The sequence below is a fragment of the Hyaena hyaena genome, unplaced genomic scaffold (genome assembly GCF_003009895.1).
Source record: "Hyaena hyaena isolate Hyena2069 unplaced genomic scaffold, ASM300989v1 scaffold_144, whole genome shotgun sequence".
In the NCBI taxonomy this organism is placed as follows: Eukaryota; Metazoa; Chordata; class Mammalia; order Carnivora; family Hyaenidae; genus Hyaena; species Hyaena hyaena.
Genome location: NW_024080776.1, coordinates 2,224,722 through 2,247,494, shown reverse-complemented (window position 1 = coordinate 2,247,494; position 22,773 = coordinate 2,224,722). Strand labels below are relative to the sequence as shown.

Sequence of the window (22,773 nt, the reverse complement as noted above, 5' to 3'; positions counted from 1 at the left end):
AGGGACCTCTGTGTTCTCAGATCCTGTGACCACTATTCAGACCTCATTCTTCTTGGCCTCTCTCTGGCTTTGGCAATGGTCATTGCTCTCTTTTCAATCTCTGGCATAATGAGAACATTATAATATATAATATACTGTGTAATGATACTGGCTTTGGTGTCCAATCCTGGCTTATGCTACTTGGGGACTTTTTTGACCTTAGATAAATCACTTACTTTCTTTGTGCTTTAATTCCCCATCTTTCAAATGAAGATGGTAATTCTTACTCTGCAGAGTCATTAGGAAGATAAAAAGATAATGTACACAGAGATCTAAAGATAAAGTAAGTAAATTAGTACAACCGTAGTGGAGAGCATCTTAATAACGCTAAGCAAAGATGTAGATGTGCATAGACTAGGATCTTTGTTTAAGGAAATCTGCACAAGAAGGCTCACTGCAGAACTGCTTGTAATAGCAAAATGTGGGAAGCAACCGAAAAGCCCGACAAAGGAAAACACATTAAATGTGGTACACAGAACACTGTCCGGCAGTAAAAATACAAAGGCAGTGACCTTTGGCTCTGTGTGCTAATACAGGTAAGCCTGAAAAGCACAAGCAAAGAAATCAATTTGAAAAATATACACACACACACAACATGACTTGTGAAGTATAAAAACATGCAAAAACAATAGCAGATTTTCAGTGGATATATAAATATGTTACAGAAATAGATAAATAGGCATTGAAATGATAACCCCCAAACCATTACCCCCTCCAGGTAATGGTCTCCTGGAGAAGGAGGAGAATGGAATGGGAAGGGATGCACTGAGCTTTAATTGTATCTCCTGTTTCATTTCTTAAGCTGGGTACACAAGGCACTGTATTAATCTTTATTCTTTTTCATATGCCTGAAATATTCCGTGTAAAGAAAGGATGCCTCCCAACTTAAAAATAACAACTCCATATTTTTTTTTAAAGACAGGGTGGACAACACTGTCCAATGCAGCCAAGAGGTCAAGTTGGGAACTGAACAGTATCCTTTGGACACTCTGTGGGGCACAGAGCAGTTTCACTGGGATGACGGAGGGGAAGAGAGTGCTCAGGAGTAAAGGGTGGGAAAGAGGCAGTGGGCACAGTTAATCTTCCCAGGAGGAGAAGGAGAATGGGTAAGGAAACAGACCTTTAAGGAGTGTTCTATACTAAGTGCCTTCAGATGTACCTTATGGAGGGCTTCAGGGAAGCCACAGACCCCCTCCTTTTCCCACCTCCCATTTTACCTCTAAGGAAAAGCATATTGCTACTAATTGCCCAAGGTCAAGTTTTGTTTTCTAGGAGGGGGCCTTAGTAGTAAGGGTATGAATTAGCAGGTGCTCTCTTGTTGCTGGCCAATGGGCTATGGACCAGCCTTTTCAGGCCTTCATAGCTTTGTAGGATCAGAGTCTTGACTGAGGATTGGGAGAAAAGCAGGCTGCTTAGCTACCTGTATCCGGCAAAAAGGAGTTCTTCACATGGTTCAGCCCTACCCATTAGATTTGCCCTTGGGGACCTGAGGTCAAAACTCCCATTCTAAAGTGTCCTTCTGCTGGTCACTGTCTCTTTTCAGGAAAGGGTGGACTGGCTGAGTAGAGGATTCAGGTATTTTTGAGTCTCCTGGCCAAATGATATCACCCCTTCAACAGTTACTTAATTCTGGCCACAGCCTAATACAATAGTATTATTCTCTCCATTTAACTGAGGAAGAAATTAAAGCACAGACAGGTTAAGTAATCTGTCCAAGGTCACAGTTGATAAAAAAGTACTGAGATCTGATCCCTGAATATCTGATCCTAAAGCCCAAACTCAACCATGCCATGAAACAGTGCAGGAACTTGTCAAGGCATTAGAACCATTAAACGGTCAGGGGTGGGAAGTCAGGAGGGAATTGTATGAGTGAGGTCCCAAAGGCAATGGAAGGGGACAGTTCTAGGGCATTGGGGGACATTAGCCCTTGGATGGGGTAAGAAAGGACTTGGCGGGGGGGAGACCAGCGTAAAGAGGGGATGATGGAGGAGCCTGGGGGACTTCGTGCGGGGAAGCCTCTGTCTTCTCAGGGATTTCCCCCTTGTGCCTGACATCCTTTTCCTGTGACCTCTTCCCCCATCAGAGCCCTTATTGTCCTGAGCTCTAAGTGTGTCTCTACCAGACTGGAACTTTTTTATGGAGGACAGTACTGTCCATTCTACTACTGTACACCCGGCCCTGGCCAAGTGGTGGGCTCTGAGTAAACAGTGTTTGTTCTTACTGAAGCAAGAAGAAAGGAAGGAAGGGAAAGATGGAAAGGGAGGAATGGATCTCCAGCATGGGGACTTCTGAGGGCACAACCCTATCCTGAGTGCAGGGAGACAGGCTGAGGGATAAGATATTAATGTGGAGTGGGCCAGGGTTCCCAACATACCTTGACCTTTGATCCCAAAAGGCGGCACAAATTCCCGAATCCTAGCCCACTTGCGGAAAGAGTCATCCAGGAACATGGGTGCTGGCTTGGAGAACCTGGAATACAACAGGGCTGTTGAGGATCCCCAAATACAACAAGCTGGGGTACGGACTGGCTCTTCAGTACATCTGTCTTGGCAACGGATCTGCAGGGAGGACCTTGACCCTCCAGCACACCCTTCCTGCCTCCTGGTCAGTGAATAGCGGCTGCACAGGGTCTGACACAGCTTGCCCAGGGGAGCCTGAGTTTGAAGAGGCAGGTCTGGCCAGCCTTTGTGCAGCCAGCTGTAGGGGTAGAGAGCAAGATGCGCTTGCCCCGGATGGAGCTGCAGCGTACTGGAAGCCCTCTGGCCAGGTGACCCAGGCACGCATCCCACCAGTCACTGCTGCCCACCCTGTTCCTGAGGTCTGGGAACACAGAGATGACACACTGGCCGCGTGAGCAGAAAGATATCCAAAGACGGCCAGTGCATGGAGACAGAATTTTTAGAAAGAATTCTGGGAGGCAGACCACCCAGGGTGAGGAGAAAGGAGAATTCACAGTGAAGAGGGGAACAGCCACAGGAGACAGATGTTTGGTCAAGAAGAGAAAAATGGGAGCATCCTGTGGCTGAGAGGCAGGGGTGAGCGGGGGCCTCAGACAGGTAAGAGCCTGAGCCCATCTGCTGGCAGAGACCAGGGAGGGAAGGCTAAGCTCCTCAGGAGGCGAGGGAGGGGCACAGAACACAAGTGGGGGTGGTAATGTGGGCCTGGAGGAAAGATGGGAGGGCAACGGGGAGAGAAGGAAGGATGAGGTGATGCCTAGTTGAGGAGGGAAAAGAACGTTTCAGTTTCCTTGGGAAAGCCCAAGGAGTGGGCAGGCCATGACGCAGGCTTTGGGAGGTGGGACAAAGTCAGAAGGGATGCAGAAGGCAGTGGGGACAGAGGGAAAAACTACAGAAGAAACCGAGCTCTTCAGGGATGCTTGGACAACACAACCTCATGTGGAACCTTCTGGGGCCTTGCTGGCCAACAAAGAATATGTGGAGGGCTAAGCCTGGGCTCCGTCTCTGTATTTCTAACTCAGTCTCGATCAGCCTCTGAAAACCTGAAGACTGGAGGAGAGGCCCCCCCTATCCTGGGAGCTAGAAGGTAGCCCTCTGAACATACTCCAACTCAAGCAAACCTTCCTCACTTCCATCATCACTGACCATTATAATCACCCTACCCAGGAGGAGTAATACCAGTAATCACTTAGAAGTCTAATATTGTTACAGATTTTGAAGTGAACTTAAAAGAGGCAGAAAACTTTCAATCCTGCTCCCTCTCCCATTACTCAAGGCTGGGAAGACGCTGTCAACACTCCATAGCAGGGAGAGGCCATTCCTGCAGAGCAGATTTCCTTTGGACTTCTGAGTCAGCACACTTCCCTTCTGGGTACAAGGATCGTGCATGTCTCTCACACCCGGTATATCAAATCCAAGTAAATTAATATATTTGATGTTTTACCAGAGGCACTGAGGATCCTGGCCACAGCCTATGTGCAACAGTGAAGGAAACAAGGTCCCTGGAAAAGCCTGCAGCAAGAACCTCTCCTCTTGTGTCAGGAGCTTATAAAATGTTTGCAGGGGCACCTACATGGCTCAGTTGGTTAAGTGGCTGGCTCTTGGTTTTGGCTCAGGTCATGATTTCACGGGATCGTGAGTTCGAGCCCCGTGCTGGGCTCCTCAGTGCTTGTGATTCTCTTTTTCTCTCTGCCCCTCCCTTGATTGTTCTCTCCCTCCCTCTCTCTCTTAAAATAAATAAACTTTTTTAAAAAGCTGGAAAAAGATCTTTGCAAAGTTTCTCAGTCAGGCTTGGACAGGATTTTATCTGCTTCCCAAAATGTACTGGATATCATACGCTAATAAAATCGCCTAAGATTTTGCCAAGTGTTCTCAACATATTTTTTCCTTGTCCTCTCCTTTCTTCCTGAGAAAGTTCGTTTTGTTAATTTTTACTTTTAAAAAAAAACTTATTTTTGTTGTAGCTTGTTTTCCCCCATATTATTTTTAATAATAATATTTTTATTATTTATTTATTATTATTAATAATACTGATTTTCTTTTTCCCATATTATTTTTTAAATTATTTTGTAGACTTTTTCAATTTCTTTTTTTTATTAAAAAAATTTTTAATGTTTATTTATTTTTGAGAGAGAGAGACATAGAGTACAAGCAGGGGAGGGACAGAGAGAGGGAGACACTGAATCTGAAACAGGCTCCAGGCTCCGAGCTGTCAGCACAGAGCCCGATGCGGGGTTTGAACCCACGAACTGTGGGATTATGACCTGAGCTAAAGCCGGATGCTTAACCAACTGAGCCACCCAGGAACCCCTTTTTCACTAACAATGAAAACATTGCTATGGAAATGTATACAACTTTCTCATAATAGACAAAGGCTGGATCAAACAACAAAAACAATAAACTGCTGGTTACCTGACACAAGCCGAGCCCCAACAATCAAATGTACAAGGATACACAAATGAAAATATGACCGAAAAAGCAGAAGTTGCAACATGAGTGTTAGAGCCTGAATGTTTGTGTTCCCTCAAGTTTGTATGTTGAAATTTTATTCCTGGTGTGATGGTGCTTGGAGGTGGGGGCCTTTGGCAGGTAATTAGGGCATGAGAACAGAGGCTTTATGAGTGGGATTAGTGCCCTTATACGAAGAGGCCAGAGAGTTAATGAGCTCTCTTTCCACCATAGGAGGGTACAAAGAGAAGTCAGCCGTCTGATGCCTCGCACCAGAACCCAACCCTGCTGGCACCATGGTCTCTGCCTTCCAGCCTCCAGAACTTGGAGAAATACAGTTCTATTGTTGAGACGCCACTAATTTATGGTAGTTTGTTATAGCAACTAGAGCTAATTAAGTAATAAACAAAAAAATTCATGGGAGAGAGCCTAGCAAAAAGCATTAAATGGGTCTGATAAGTGTTTCCTAAAAATCTTTGCCTCTAGGGGTGCCTACATGGCTCAGTTGGTTAAGCAGCTGACTCTTGATTTCCACTCAGGTCATGATCTTGTGGTTCATTGGTTCGAGCCCTGTGTCAGACTCTATGCTGACAGTGCAGAGCCTGCTTGGGATTCTCTTTCTCCTCTCTCTGCCCCGCCCCTGCTTGTGCACTTGCTCACATTCTCTCTCTTTCTCAAAAATAAATAAATAAAAATTTTGAAAAACTTGCCTCTAGTGTACAACCTATTTATTTCTTGTTTTTATTATCTGTTTTAAAACATTGTCCATTTCACCTTGTTCTTTTATTGGGTCTTTCTGTTTTAGATGCTTATTTTGTGAACCCTCTATAGTCCTTGACAGAGTGAATCAGCCTCCTCTAATATTTCTTTCTGCTAGTTGGGTGCACCTTTGTGCAAAGGGTACTCTTTTTTCCTCCTGTGGAGATATTTAAAAAACTTTTTATTACGGGAAATTTCAAACATGCACAAAAGTTGAAAAACAAAACAGTGAACCCCAATGGACCCATTACCCAGGTGCAGCAATTATCAGTCATGATCAATTTTGTTTCCCTTCTACCCCATCTGCTCTCTCTGTGTATTACTTTGGAAATTCCCAGAAATCATACCATTTCATCCATGAAATACTTCAGAGTTAATTTCTAGCAGATAAGGACATCTTTAAAAACCTAACCACAGGGGCATCCCATGGGTGGCTCATTCAGTTAAGCATCTGATTTCGGCTCAGGTCATGATTTCATGGTTCGTGGGTTCAAGCCCTGCTTTGGACTCTGTGCTGACAGCTCAGAGCCTGGAGCCTGCTTCAGATTCTGTGTCTCCCTCTCACTCTGCCCCTCCCCTGCTCATGTTCTCTCTCTCTCTCTCAAAAATAAACTTAAGAAAAAATATATATATATAACCACACCTAAACAACTCCTCTTAAAGCCATTATCACACCGAAAACACTATAATTTCTTAACAGCAAAAAATTGTCAGTTTCAGATTTCTCCAATTATCTCATTAATGTTTGTTGTTGTTTATTCTAATCATTTGTTTATTTCGATCAGAATGAAATCATGGTCCACACACTGAATTGGGCTGGTCACTAGTCTCTTTCTAATCCATAGGCTTCCTTCTCTCTCTTTGGCCTTTTCATCTTGGCTCCTGAATCCTTCTGACACACTCCAGTAACTAAGGAAAGAAAACGTCCTTGCGTTCTAGTCTGTGAAGATGTTCCCAGGTTCGTCCCGTACATTTCTTGCCTCCATCTGAAGTCAGTCATTTTCTAAGGAGTACTGGTTTCTTTTAATTGGAAATGGTATTTAAAGACCACTATCTGGGTGGTTGGGTAGCTCAAGTCACTATGATTAGTCATTTTCCCAGGCCTTTTCAGGGGAAAAAAGCCAGGAAATAATTTTTTAACATTTTATTTATTTATTAATTATTATTATTTTTAGAGAACATATAGGCGTGGGGGGGGGGGCGGGGAGAGAATCCTAAGCAGGCTCCATACTCAGCTTGGAGACCAACATGGAGCTCAATCCCATGACCCTGGGATCATGACCTGAGCCAAAATCAAGAGTTGGATGCTCAACAAACTAGCCACCCAGGCGCCCCATAAACAGAAAATACATCATGCATTTATACTAGTATTCCCAAACCCAGCTCAGGATTACAAGATTTGTACTTACTTTCTTTTTTCTTGTTTAATAGTTTTATTGAGACATAATTCACATGTTATAAAAGTCATCTATATAAGTTTCCTTTATATTTGTATCTCTTTTCAATTAAGTACACATTCTTGCCTATAGTGGTATCAACACAATTACTTATCTGCTTTATCTTAATACATATTTACATATATGGTACATGTAGAAAATATATATAATACTTTCAGCATAATGTTACTAACACTCTCATTACTGAAAACAATTTACAGTTTCTTTACAGTTCTTTTTGCCTCCGGGTGTACCGTATTAGAGAAGTACAAATGACTTTGCTTTTGCCACTTGAAATGATTCTGCGGAGTTTTAATTCATCAATGATACATAGTTAAGTCCATTTGTTTCATTTTGCTTTTGGTTTTTACGAGCTGCTTATACCTCATTTTAATTTAATTTTGTTTTATGACGATATAACATTTTACCTAGTGCCAAACTAAATTCACAAAACGAGATACATTCAGAGAAGTCTAACATTTATCTCTGTGTCTGACTTCTGTTGCTTCTATTCACCTACAGTATTTATTTTTCATTATTAACTTCATTTTATTTGTAGTTTATTCACATTAGTATTATTCCTACAATAAATTCATTTTTATTTTATCCTTCCTTTTTTTTGAGGTAAGCAAATACACAATACGTGTGTGTGTGCAGAGTACTACTATCCCCTTCTTTATTCAAGAAGATAACATATACTGTTTTGCCTATTGAGGTGTTTTGTTTTGTTTGCTACATAATACACTGTGGTAATCACTCCATAGTTGTACACAGAATTATATATTTGATAATGTTATTCAGTCCCCTGGGTTTGTTGCAATCTTGTGTAAAGTAGGTTCTATCAACAGCAGTTACAATGAATAACTTCATGTATATGTCTTTTCTCTTTGCCAGCATACCTTTGGAATAGATTCCTAGGAGTGGGTTGGTTGGGTCAGAGGGAAAATGCACATAAGTAATTTTGCTCCATGTTGCCAAATTACCCTCCATAGGAATTATGCCATGCCGTGGTACCCACCAGCCATGTAAAAGTACACTGTCATACACTGCAATTCTGCCAGTCTGAGAAATAGCACCTCCGTTTTATTTTCATTTGTATCTCTTTTATTATAAGTGAAATTGCATATCGTAATATCTATAAAAGGGCCATTTGCACTTCTTTTTCTGTTACCTTTGTTCCTACCATTGCTCAATTTTCCATAGGGTTCTTGGTTTTCTCTTTTTTTTCCTCTGAGCTTTTTCTCCCCAATTTTTTTTTATGTTTATTTGTTTTGAGAGAGAGAGAGCACACCAGCGAGCAGGGGAGTGGCTGAGACAGAGGGGGAGAGAGAGAGACAGACAGAATCTCGAGCAGGCTCTGTGCCGTCTGCACACAAGCCTGATGTGGGGCTCAGACTCACAAACCGTGAGATCATAACCTGAGCTGAAACCAAGAGTCAGACGCTTAACCAACTGAGCCACCTAGATGCCCCTCTCCCAGATTTTCTGAGATATAGTTGACATCTAGGTTGTGTCACTGTGTAAGACATATGATGTGTTGGCTTGATATACTTGTATATTATATTATAATCACCAACATAGTGTTAGCTAACAATCTTCCCTTTTTTTGAAGCTCTGCATATATTAAATATATAAATCCTCTGAGATACAATTACAAATATTTCTCCTAGTTTGTTTATTTAACATTGGCTTATGACATTTTCTTGCTTTCTTTTTTCCTCTCATTTTTTGCAAGAGATTTTTTAAAAATGTAGTAAAATTTATCAATTTTTTACATATTGTTTCTGGATTCGGAGTCTTAGAAAACTTATCTTCATTCCTAGGTTATATCTCTTTCCTGGCTAGAATCCTAACCATTTCTCATGTCTTTCTTGCCAGGACTCTGGACCCCCAGTTCCACTGTCTTTTTGCACCATCCATTACGCAAAATGTACTCAGAGATTAATCTGATTCTATGCTCTTGTATTCTTTGTGCTGTTAGAACACAGAGACACACACACACACACACACTCTCACACGAACTGATGCCAATGCAAATTAATAGACTTGAACGTCAGGTTTGACCCTCAATTTTGCTCAGTAGCTATTCCAAACCTTCTCCATGCTCCACAAATGCTCTATCCTTCCCAACGTTGTTTAAGCAGATCATTTCTTCTCTTACTTCACAACCCTATCCAGGACACTCAGATAGGAACTCATTCAGCTTCTTGCTTCCTTACTCCACCCCTATGCCCACCAAAGCTCATCTCTCCAGCACTCTGGTTCCCTTTCCTGTTTGTTTCCCCCCAAGCATACAATGAAGCTGAGGTCTCTCTTATGTGAAAACAAACACACAAACCGACTCGAGAAACTTTCCTGACCATGTACCCCTTTAGCTACCCATCTGTCTCTCTCTCTCTATCCCTTCATGGCGAGACATCTAAAAAGAGCGATGGCTATTCTATCTCAACTCTCTCATCTCGTAGTCACTCCTCAATCTAACATACTTGGGATTTACTCTCCTGAGACTACTGTTACATTCCAGCACAGGGTGCTATTTGTAGCTCCCTGAACATGCTGGTCTCCATGCGCTTACACGTGCAGCATCGCTGCCTGAAATGTGCCCCCCTCCCACCCCACCATACACTCTATTCCCCAATCCCCTCCAATCTCTGTCTGCCTGGAAAATCCCTTGTTATTCTGAGCTGTCAGCACAGAGCCCGATGCTGGCCTTGAACTCACAAACTGTGAGATCATGACCTGCCTTACGTCGGACCCTTAAGTGACTGAGCCACCCAGGCGCCCCGAAGGTCCAGCACTTTAGCCTGCATCCAGAGACTAGCCAAATGCCACTTCACATGCCATTTCCTCTGGACGGCCTTCCCTGGCGCCCCTAGGTAGGCTTGTCATCCTCCTGCAGTGTTTCCACTGCACTTTGCTCAGCCCCCATGGGGTGGCTCAGTGCCTGCAGAGCACTTGGAAGCTGCGCCAGGGGCCATAAACAACAGGAAATGGGGTGGGGTGAGGTAGAGGTGGTGCATATATGTGCGTTTGTGTTAATTCTGCAGGTGGCCTGGGCAGAGCCTCATGCTACACCTGGAACAGAACCAGGGGCTTCTGTCCAGAGATGAGTGTGCCAGTCTGGGGGCCTGGCCAGGGCGGAGGTGGCCTCTGAGGTCCAGAAGGACTGGTCAGACTGGCAGGGGTGTGGGACGCCTGACCTGCTTGCCCTGGCCTGGGGGGGGTAGCAGGGGAGGGTGGGGCAGGCTCAGGCAGACGGGCCCCAGCCTGCCAACCTGGGGCTCCAGCACGCGAGGCCGCCTTAGGGTCAGGTTTCAGCAGGGTGTGTGAGTGCGTGAGAAGGAACAGGGGAAGGAGGAGAGGAAAGTTGCACTGGAACCTGTCCCTCTTTTCTCCTTAGATCCTAGAGCATAGGAATTTGGAGGCTTGTGGCACTAGGAGGGCACATGATGAGGGTGGGTCTGACCCTGTGCCTCTCATAACAAGGCTGTGACCCCAGAACCCTCTGAAGATATCTTTCAGCTCATTTTATGCCCAGTGGTGTGAATGAGGTACAGTGTAGAAGGTGAATGTCCCCAACTCTGGCTTATTAACCTAAACCATTATGGGAGGTCCAGCACTTAAAAAAATTTTTTTTTAAATATTTATATATTTTTGAGAGATAGAGACATACACACAGAGTATGAGTGGGGGAGGGGCAGAGGGAGACATAGAACCTGAAACACTGAGCTGTCAGTACAGAGCCTGATGCTGGCCTTGAACTCACAAACCATGAGATCATGACGTGCCTTAAGTCGGACCCTTAGGTGACTGAGCCACCCAGGTGCTCCGGAGGTCCAGCACTATAGCCTGCATCCAGAGACCAGCAAGGAAGGTGACTGGATCTTATGAAGAGGGTGGGGAGTACTTATATGTGGACACCAGCAGACCCAGAGAAGGATTTTCCTCCTAGTTCCCACCAACCGGACTGAAGAAGGTGCCTCCAGATGTGGGTTTGCTGGATTAGGGTAACACACACCTTCAGTTCTCCATCTGTGCCGGTCTGGCCCTCTAGCTACTCATCCCAGTAAGTGTGAGCAGCCCAAGCAGTCCAGGGGACAAAGGGAAGGCAGAGCCCAGCCGTGGGTCCTGAGGACCAGGGGCCACCACTAATCTGTCTGTTAGATTCAGCCGTAGACCCCGGCCCCCCGAAAGTGAGACTGTCAACCAGAAAGCAAAACCCCACAGATCTGCTGTCCCAGAACCTATTTTGGGAAGTGGTGAGGTGGACAACACAGATGGACATGGGTTTTCTAGAATCCACCTGGTCTTGTTTGGGATCTTGCTGCAGCAGCCCCACCACAAAAGGCCCTGCATGGTAAGGCCTTGGTATTCATCCAAGCCAGCAAGACGAGCACTTCCTAAATGCCTTGCAAACCTCTGTCCTCCTGCATATTTCCCTCACTGACTGCCTGGATGGGTCCCCTGGAGAAGAGGAAGTGAAAGGATGGTAAACCTGTAGAATGGGTGGACATATGTCCAGGGAGAAGCAGCACAGAGGCAGACAGCACATACAACAGGTAATAACCAACAAGTCCTGTTCCAGACATCAGCACGGAGCTCCTGCCTCCTTATCCTGTGTGGCACTAGATGAAGTGGAAAATGCCGCCCTATCCAACAACCACTAGCCAACTCAGAGCCAGTCCCTGTGCTGAGTGCTGGCTGGGGCCTAAAGGAAAATTAGGCCTGGTCCTTCCCTTAAGGAGCTAATAGTAAACACAGGTCAACAAATAATCGTAAAATGTGTCTGTACATCATGTATTTTGTAACAGGTAGGGGTACAAAAGTCTTAGACTGATGTAGGGCTACAGGAGAATCTTCGTGAAGAAGATGACAGCAAAACTGAGGTGGGCTTTGAAAGACAAGTAAATGAGCCTGGTGGAGACTGCTGGGAAGAGTGTTCCAGGAGAAGGGTAGTGTAGGCAAAGGCACAGGAGAGAAGAGAACCTTCTCTCGAAGACAGGAGCAAAGCAGTGCCCACCAAGGGGCAAAGGAGCTCAGCCTGGTACCCCCTCCCAATGAATCTGCCCTCTAGTCCCACCCAGGGAGTGGAGCAGCGCGTGAGGAAGGAATGAGTGGGCGAATGTATTCCGACTGGTGTAAATAAAGCAGGTGAGGTGTAAACTCTGCACGGAGGGAAAGGCCAGGGCAGGGCGTGCATCGGCACCGCCAGGGTTGGCCTGGTGCCCTGACGCTGTGTCAGGACCAATTTCAAGCCAGATCATCACTGGAAAGTTCGGGCACTCGGTTCATGCTGTTTCTTGTTGGCACCTTGCAGTGGGTATCTGCATTCCTTCCCGCTCCCTGTGTAAATGCATGCTACTTTTCATTCAGTATGGTGCTGCTGAGCTGACTCCCTCCCTTCCCCCCCCACCCCCACTCCCGCACTGCTGCTGGGATGAGCCAATGAGGACAGTTCACCCCCTACCCCCAATTACAGTAATTGGCTTAACAATGGACACCTGATCCAAGTGGGACAAATCGAATTCTTCTCTGAGTCTCTCTTTCTCGCTGAGATAGTGAGTTGTCATCACCATGTAAACCAAGAGCAGGGCTTGTATAAACCGCAGCCCAGAGACCAGCTGCTGGTTTCTATAAATAAAGTCTTATTAAAACACAGCCATGCTCATTCATTTACCTAATTCACAGGCTGAATTTCTGCTCATTCTTCAACCGGACTCCAGTACCTCTATTTTCTAAAGGTCAGAGTCCTGGGGCACCTGGGTGGCTTAGTTGGTTAAGTGTTTGATTCTTGATTTTGGTTCAGGTCATGATCTTACGGTTTGTGAGATCAAGTCTTGTGTTGGGCTCCACACTGTCAGCACAGAGCCTACTTAAGATTCTCTCTCCCTCTCTCTCTGCCTTTTCCCCACTCATACTCTCTCTCTCTCAAATAATATACTTTTAAAGTTTATTTATTTTGAGAGAAAGAGAGAGAGAGAGAGCGAGCGCAAAAGAGCAAGTGGAGGAGGGGAAGAGAGAGGGAGAATCCCAAGCAGGCTCTGCACTACCAGCACAGAGCCCAATGCAGGGCTTGAACCCACAAAGCCATGAGATCACGACTTGAGCTGAAACCAAGAGTCAGAGACTTAACCAACTGAGCCTCCCAGGTGCCCCTCTCTCCAATAAATAAGTAAACTTTAAAATAAAATAAAATAGAGGTAAGAGGTCTTCCCTGAGTTGCGCATGGCTGATGGAGCCCTCCTCTGGTCTCTGTGGTTCTTTAAGCACCCTGTCCTCACGGCCCTTACACATGCTAGTGCAATCACCTGTTGCCCACCAGACTGTGTGGCAGCCCTGGCACACGGCCAAGCACACAGCAGGTGTTCAGCAAATGGCTGCTGGCTGGAGGCAGGGGGAGCAGCTCAGATGGGGGTGCTCTACAGCGCAGACCCTGCTGGGCCAGTCTACGCCAAAGATTTCTTCAGCTGTGGAGGTCTGGGGGCTGCTTTCTCGGGGCTCCTCGTGGAAACCTGGATCTCCCTGCTCCAAAGGGCCAGGCTTCTAGCGAAGTTTCTATTGTTTCAAAGGAAACCCTTCCTGAATCTGAAATACTGCCAGCTACTGCCCCTCAGCCTGCTCCAGGACTGCGGCCACAGACAGACTGGAGCCACATGTGTGACAGGCATGACAGGCAGGGAGGCCTACGCTGAAGGAGGAGAGGAAAGGCCGAGCCCGGCGCCCTTAAGGGAGCAGTGCCCAGGCCCCTGCTGACAGGGCTCCCACTGACGGTGCTGACAACCTGTGTGAACGGTGCTGACAACCTGTGTGAACGAGGGAGGGAGGGAGGGAGGGAAGGGGCCGAGACTGCCTAGCAAGGGGAGGGAAGCATGGGGAGGCAAAGGGGCAGAACTGTGAGCTGAGAAGCTGTGGAGAGGCAAGCACCCCTCTCCCTGCGAGGGCCTGGGTGATGGCCAGACTGTCCACAGGGGCCACACGTCTTTGGTGCCCACCATCCATCTCGTCAACGTGTGCTACAACAGCTCAGAGTCCCTGTCTCTGAGGATGATGGTTAAATCAGCCAAGCACAGACAGACACAGCTGTGAAATATCTGATAAGGGCCACCATAATCACAACAGTAATGACGGCAATTTACAGTTATCGAGACCTTACTGCATTCTAGACGCTGTTCTAAGTGCTCTACACACATTATCTTATTTCATCCTCACAACAACTTCATGGATTGGCTCTACTTGCACCCATATTTTTACTGATCACACTGCCTTTGGGAATACACGAAAGCCATCTGCCCCTCCGGGAAGGACATTATTGGGGATGGAGAGAGGACAGAACCTGTCCTGCAGGGGATTGAGGAGGGAGAGGAGTAAGAGAGTGTTCAGGAGAGCTCAGACCGTTGCTAAAGGAACTTGGTAGTGAAGGAGAGGACAAATAGGATGGTAGCTGCAGAGTGGGGGGTGGGTAGGCAATGAGTGCGTTTGCATTTGGGATGGAAGGGGACAAGCAGAAGAGGGATGGGTGCGAGAGATGGGGCAGGGGACAGGGGAATGAGATCCCAGAAGGGAAGGGGACAGGATCCAGAGTAGGAGGGGAGGGACACAGAAGGCAGGGTACCTTCTCCCTGGAAACAGGGGGCCAGGGTGTGAAGATGGCTACTCTGATAGGTGCAGCTGGAGGTAGGGGAACCTGAGGGATTGTGGGTACGAAGGTGTAGACTGTAGGAACCTGTGATTGGTAAAGATCTGGAACAGTCACCATGATAAGTCCACCAGGGACAAGGAGTGCTGAGCAGTGCTGAGCACTCAGCAGAGGCTGGAGACCATGGAGCCCAGTGCAGCCCATGCATGTGTTATATTCTCAATTAGCAGCTCCGTGGCCCAGAAGCAGAAGCAGAGACATGGCTGGATGAATACAATCATGGGCATTGCTATATCGGGTTCGTTGAAAGGATGGGAACATAATGGAGCTCAGAGAAATGATGAGTACTAATGATGCCTAGGACCATGGTGCTGGGGTGGTGGTTTTGGTTTTGATGGTGAGGAAGGCCAGGCCAGGCCAGTGCAGTTGATTAAGAAAAACCCAAGAATCACCCTGTTTTCTGTTTCAGTCCCATTTACCCAGGATCATCACATGCTACAAAGGGGAACACCTATCTCACACACAAACCTTTCCCCTACCAACTGGATGGTATCTCTCGGAGTTACTCTTTCTTTCTTTCTTTTTTTTAAGTGGGCTTAATGCTCAGCACAGAGCCCAATTCAGGGCTTGAACTCACGACCTGAGATCAAGACCTGAGCTAAGATCAAGAGTCGGACGCTTAACTGACTGAGCCACCCAGGCACCTCCCCAACCCCTTGGAGTCATTCTTCACTCCTCTTTTTTTCTTGGCTGCTTCTCATCCAATATATAGACATCCTGTTAATCTCTGAACATATTGGAAATCTATCTGCTTATCTCTATCTTCACTGCTTCTATCCGGGTCTAAATCATCACCTCTTCACAACTTCGATGGTCAGTCACCAGCTTCCACTCTTGCCCCTCAATCCATTCTCTAGAAAGGCCAGAATGATACTCCTCAGTTATCAACTATAATATGCCATTCCTCTGCTTAAGACCTTCCCAGCGCCCTCTGGATAAAACCAAACTACAGGTAACAAGGCCAAATCCTCGCCTACCTCTCCTCCATTTCAGGCCTTCTCCTTACCCTCCTCCAGTTATACTGGCCTTCTGCCAATTCAAGCTCTTGAATACATCTCTTCTGTTTCTGGAACTCTCCAGAACACTCTGGCTCTTCCCAAGGCTGGCTCGTCATTTTCATTCAGATCTCCGTTCTAATGTCACCTCCTCAGAGAGGTCTTCTCTGACTCCTTCTAAAGGGAGTTCCTCTTCCTGGTACCATTGCTCAGCTTGCATGAGTTTCTTCTTTCTCTCATTTAGCACTGTGTAAAATTACCTTCTCATTTGCTTATTCTCTTTCATGTGTAGCAGTTTATTATAATATGGAGAGAGCAAGCTCCATGAAGCTACCTATTTTGTTCACTGCCATATCCCCCAGCACCTAGAATTGTGCCTGGCATGGTATATTAGGGGCTGGAGAAATGTGTGCTAAGTGGAGTCAGAGGTCTGCCTCCCACCAAACCTACCAAGCCACCTGCACCTGCTCCATCACCTCCTCCATCCTTGATAAAGCTGAGAAGTGTCCGTTCTTCTGTCAAAGATCAATCTCCCCACATGTGCAATGTCTTCCTATCTCAGTTACAGTCAAGGGTGAAGTCCTTGCAATGGTCTACAAGATCATCCATGATCCCTGACACCCTCTCTCCCCCTGCTCACTGCACCACAGCCATACTCCTTGCTGCCTTAGAGTCTTTACTCTGCCTGGAACATTCTTCCTCCAGATATCCATTTGGCTTACTTCCTCTTCTCCCTCCAGTTTTCATTCAAATGTCATCTCTTCCACAAGGTGAACTGTGACCATCCTATTTAACACTGAAACCTGCTCCTACCACCCTACCATACTTTTTCTTTTTTCCCCACAGTATTTATCTTGTTCTGATTTACTAAATAATTTCCTGATTCATTGTTTAGTGTCTATGCTTCTGTGGTAGGACATAAGCTTCATGAAGGTAGCATTTTGAGATGAGGACATTTGCCTAGATTATCCAAGTGGGCCCTGATGCATTCACAGGTGTCCTTATAAGAGAGGTGGAGAGAGGTTTGACCATGTGCAGAAGACAAGGCAATATGATGACAGGGGCAGAGACTGAAGTGATGCGGCCACAAGCCAGGGAACATCAGCGCCACCAGAAGCTGGAAGGGGCGAGGAATGGATAAATCTCCCAGGGCATCCCGAGGGAGTGTGGTCCTGCTGACACTGATTTGGGCCCAAGGATGCTTATTTTGGACTTCTGGCTTCCAGAACTGTGAGAGAATAATTTGTTATAGCAGCTACAGGAAACTCACACAGGTACATTATTTTCTCAGGCCCACAAATGAAATTGTTAAAAGAAGGCTTCAGTCATTTTTTCCCTCTGCTGAGACATGACAGTGAATGAGCAGAAACTGTCTTGCCGGATGAGACTGTTTGCTCCCGGAGGAGGGGGCCAGGGAAGGAGCCCAGGGGAGGGGCACAGGGCAGTTGCTGCTGACCACCATTTACTCTGCATCCCACCACAGCTTACAGGCCCATGAAGGACTGGAAAGAAAAGACTAGAAAACATGACTGTCTTAAGAGGTTTCAAGTTCCAAATATCCAGATGCATATGCCCAAATGGTGCCCGCCAAATCTCCATCTCAAATCCAGACCTATATCCTGTGCTCCAGACTTATTACCCAGCTGCATCTGCAGCGTCTTGGCCAAGATATCTCACTGGCACCTGAGTTCAACATATTTTTAAAAAGGAATCCATGATCTTCCTCTAAATCTATGCCTCCTTCCTTTTTTTTTTTTTTTTTTTTTCAGTCACAGGCTCAGGGGCAACCTATCTGGCTGCTTGCTGCTTCTGGGGCCTCAGTGTGGCCCAGCCACTTCTATCCGCAAGGGAACCTGAAGGCTGGGTCAACTGTGCCACCCACAGAAGCCTGAGCCTCTAAACCCATGCTCTGGCTAATGTCACACACCTCTCCACTGGCCCAGGGTGGACAAGGCATTGATGCAGACTGCTCTTGGAATTTCCTGTAAGGTCGCTCTGGGCATGCTGTTCGGACAGGGAAGTACTCTAGTGATCTTCTTTAGCCCAAGGGCCCCGGCATTGCTCTGGACTTTGGAGACCTTGGGTGAGGCCACATGGTGGCATGTTCTCTCCCCTAACACCGCACCAATTGCCAAATGGAACAGGTCAAGCTAGTGACAGATGGGAACCCCACCAGTCATAGTGTTACTGTCCAGATCCACAGGGAGAAGAGCCTCACAGTAAGCATTCCAGCCCATGTAAAACACAGATGCTGCTACTCCCACTACTTCCGCCATTTTTCGCCTCCACACAGATGTCCTGGCCCCTGCAAACACAAGAAGTCTGACACCTGAACAATAAACTGGGAGGCGTCCTGAAAGACAGACTGTCTTATCGCCACGTCTTACACTTACCATCATGTCCTTACTACTCGGAAGAGCATCTAGCATGTTGTAGTTAATCAATGAACAAATGAATGACCAGCCACAACACCTGAGCCCTGCACATGGGGCAGGGATCGGTCACAGCGTAAACCACTGAGCTGCAGCATGTAATTTCCTCTTTTACACCCATTCATCCTGTGCTCCCCTGCTTCCTGCAGCTCTGCATGGCCACCTAGCCAACCACCAGGAAGGAGGACCAGAGACTTGCTGGAGTCACTCCATGGACTTTCTCGAGGCACGCATTGCTACTGCCTGGTTGAGTCCTGTAGACAAGCAGGCCCCCGCCCATCCTGCCCTTCCTTGGAAGACCTTCAGAAGTTTCTTATCATTGATATCATTGACTTAGGTTCAAATCCCTAATCTTACCTACTAATAGCTCATAACGGCCTCTATGGCTCAATCTCACACTTGACAGCCAAGACCCTCAGTTCTGATGCTTGACAGGCTCTCTTCCCCTTATAACATTTGCTGCCTTTCTGATCTCTGCCGGCCTTGACTGTGGCCATAGACTGGTCCCCAGATTTGGTGAAGTCTAGCAACGTCTTCCTTAGCAGGCTCCTGTTCCTAAACTCTGCTCTCAGTATAAAATAAAGTGCAGAAGAGAAACCAGAAAGCAGTTATCATCAGTTTCAATACTTGTAGCATATTCCTTTCTCACAAAGCAGGAGCAGGGAAGATGAGCTTCCTTCTAAACTAGAAACTGGTAAACTCCAAGGCGGGCCTGCCTTGACTTCCCCTCCTCTGATGATCTTATTCTCTACCCACCTCACTTATTTATTTCTAAATTATACCCTAGACCGGGTCATTACTGCTAACCAAAGCCCTCTCTAATCGCAATCTCAAACCGGCTTTCTGGCCACCTCCACCCCTGTTAAGCGTAGCTCATCTACTCTTGTAGCTAAATCCCCACCTTCAACCCACTAGATCTTCAAGCCATAGGTTCTTCCATCTTTCCACTATCCTTCACCTCCTCCTTCTGTTCTCACGGCAACTCCCACCTATCTTGAATTCCACATCAATCATAATAATCACTTCCCTAATTCACCCTCAGCCTCTTCGCTCCTCTCTCAGTCTGCTAAAACCCAACTGTGGCTAAATTCTGCCCTCTACCTACTCTGGACATGTGCCTGCACAGGTGAAGGAAGCTGGCCAGAGAAAGATGAATGCTGGTTCATCTCACCCCTTTTTTTTTTTAAAGATTTTTTTAATGTTTATTTATTTTGAGACACAGGGAGAGCAAGAGAGTGAGCATGAAGAGGAGAGGGGAAGAGAGAGAAGCAGACAGAATCACAAGCAGGCTCTGTGCTGTCAGCATGGAGCTGGATACAGGGCTCGATTTCATGAACCATGAGATCATGACCTGAGTTGAAATCAAGAGTCAGACTTTTAACTGACTGAGCCACCCAGGTGCCCCTTGTCTCACCTTAAATGCGAGTGAGTGAGGCCCCTGTGCTGCCTGGCAACCGTACTGTATGTTCCTAGCTCAGTCATTCTCCCATTCTAGTTAACTATTCACACCTCCTCTTGTCAACACCTCCTCCCTCATTCTTACTGTGCACAGATGGCTTCGCTTACCACGGCACCGGAAGAGCGGAAACAAGGCCAGGGCTTCCACCAGCTCCGTACCACCACTTGCCTGCATTTGTGTCCCCTGCCTCTACTTTCTTTCCTATTTGAACTCTCCATACTCACCACTGGGCCAACTTTTGTTCCCTAGACCTGATCCCTTCCCATTATTTACAGACACTGCTCCGGGAAGTCTTCACTTCACTCCTGCATCATCTCATTTCTGGATTATTCTCATTAGCCTAGAGATGTTATTTTCCCCCCACAACGAACTTGCTCCTGCCCCCTCTCTCTTTTAAAGCTTTAACATTTTCACTTTGCCAGCTCTCTATTGCAAAAAAAAAAAAAAAAAATTCAAACACACAGAAAAGTTGAAAGAATAACACAATGATCACCTATATAGCTACCACCTAGATTCAGCTACCGTGCGTTTGCTTCTTTACAGAAACACACCTTGAAAGGGTTGCCTACACCTGCCATCGCCAAGCTCTCTCCTCCCATGTGTCCTGAATCCATTCTAATGACTCCCTCTCAACTGATCATTCAAGGTCACCAACTTTCATGCTGCTAAATCCAATGGTCAATTCTTATTGACCTATTAGTAGAGTGACCATACAACATCCTGATTTTCCTGGGATGATCTTGGAGTCTGTGTCTTATCCTCGAGTAATTACTAAAAGTGTCCTAGTTTGGACAACTATAGGCACACCCTACCTACGAGCAACATATGATACAGTTCATCATTCCTCTTAAAATATTTTCATACTGGGGTGCCTGGGTGGCTCAGTCGGTTAAGCGTCCGACTTCAGCTCAGGGCATGATTGCACGGTTTGTGGGTTCGAGCCCCACGTCGGGCTCTATGCTGACCGCTAGCTTAGAGCCTGGAGCCTGCTTCGGATTCTGTATCTTCCTCTCTCTCTGACCCTCCCCTGCCCACTCTCTCTCTCTCTCTCTCAAAAATAAATAAAAACATTAAAAAAATATTTTCATACTTTGGTTTCCAGAACACCATACTCTCCTGGTTTTCTTCTTATGACACTGGGCATTCTTCTGTTTCTTTCTCCTTTCCAGATTCTTCTGCATCTACACTCACTTATTTGGCAGTCTCTTCTGTTTTCATAGGCTGGACCTCTCCCCTGAATGCCAGACTTGTATACTCCCCTGCCTTCTCGATACCTCCACTTGGATGTCTAACAGGCATCTCAAACTTTACATGTTTAAACTCGAGTTCCTGATACTCCCCCCACCCAAAACCTGCTTTTCTTGCAATCATCTCTCCATCTTGGTAAAAAGTACCTTTATTCTTCTAGTTGCTTTGACTAAACACCTGAAGTCAGCCTAAATTCTTCTCTCTCTCACACCCACATCTGAGCTGCTGGCAAACTTGTCACCTCTACCTACAGGATATCTCTTCTTACTGCCTTCATTGCTTCCACTGCGGTTCGAGTCACCATCATTTCTCTGGTAGATAATTATAACGGTCTCCTAATTGGACTCCCGACCTGCCTGGCAACAGTCTATTCTCATCGAGGCAGCCAGAATGATCCTGTATAACCTATGAGACTCCTCTGCCCCCAATCCCCCATCTTTAAAATGACCTATAATATCTCTATGCTTGGCATTTCTCTTAACTTTCTGACTTCATCTCTTACTATTCCCCACTCCAGCAATACAGGCCTCCTTCCTGTTCTGGGATCCCACCTCAGAGCTTTTGCACTGGCTGTTCCCTGTCCCCCGAAGGCTCTTCCCTTGGATGTCAGCACACCCCCTCCCTAACTTCTTGCAGAGGTGTCATCTTCCCAGGGAGGGCTTCCCCAGTCACCCTAACTAAAGTGGCAACCCTTGGGGCACCTGGGTGGCTCAGTGGGTTAAGCGTCTAACTTTGGCTCAGGTCATGATCTCATGGTTCCTGAATTCGAGCCCTGCATCAGGCTCTGTGCTGACAGTATGGAGCCCACTTCAGATCCTCTGTCTCCCCCTACTCTGCCTCTCCTCTGAGCATGCGCTCTTTCTCTCTCTATCAAAAATAAACATTAAAAGGGGCGCCTGGGTGGCTCAGTCAGTTAAGCATCCAACTTCAGCTCAGGTCCTAACCTCACAGACTGTGGGTTTGAGCCCCACATCGGGCTCTGCACTCAGGCTGGAGCCTGCTTCAGATCCTGTGTCTCCCTCTCTCTCTGCCCCTCCCCCACCTGTGCTCTGTCTCTTTCACTCTCAAAAATAAACATAAAAAAATTTTTTTAATAAAAAATAAACTTTAAAAAAAGCAACAAAGTGGCAACTATTCCCTAACTTTCTGGTCCCCACTCCTGCTTTAGCTTTCTCTGGCATTCCCCACTATGTAATATACTATACATTTTACTTATATATCTTGATTTTATTTTTATTTATTTTTTTTGCCTGCTTCCACTAGAATATGAGCTCCACGAAGGCAGGGATATTTCTGCATTTATTTTGCTCCCTGCTCTATCTCCGGCACCTGGAGCAACACCTGATGCCTAGCAGGCACTCCAGAAATATTTGTTGAATGAATGAATGTAAAATGGGGCTAACACCTCCTCCTCACAGATTACCGTGGAGATGAAATGAGATAAAGCATGCAAAGTTCCCGGCACACCATGTTGCTCAATAACTGTCAGGTTCCTTCACCTCCCTCCCTCCCCTCCCAGTTTTGGTATCAGCCATGCCCTCCCTCTTCCTCTGGGAGTGCCGGGTCAGAGGCAGGGGTGATGGCAGTAGCTGCCTTACCACAACCCCCCACAGCCCCACCAGGATTCCCTCCGCCCTGCGGCCAGACACTGATTTCTCTGGTCAGGTGTGAGCCATCTCGCTTCAACTCAGGAGGCCGGAGGCTCCGGAATGACTGAGTGAAGCTTTCAGAAATCCCATCTGCGACCAGATCTTTGTATCAACGGCCCAGCGACTGTGGTGCCCAATACCCCAGCCTCTCACACA

General features: G+C 46.5%; 1 protein-coding gene across 2 annotated transcripts in view; it reads right to left on the bottom strand.

The window, feature by feature from the left end:
* ST3GAL3 (ST3 beta-galactoside alpha-2,3-sialyltransferase 3) overlaps nucleotides 1-22,773 on the bottom strand; it is a 197,381-nt gene that overhangs the window by 24,967 nt on the left and 149,641 nt on the right. For both annotated transcript variants that reach the window (XM_039238715.1, XM_039238716.1), the window contains one exon: nucleotides 2,414-2,508. In XM_039238715.1, coding sequence (XP_039094646.1) covers nucleotides 2,414-2,508 — 95 coding nt within the window. The remainder of the gene's footprint in view (nucleotides 1-2,413; nucleotides 2,509-22,773) is intronic.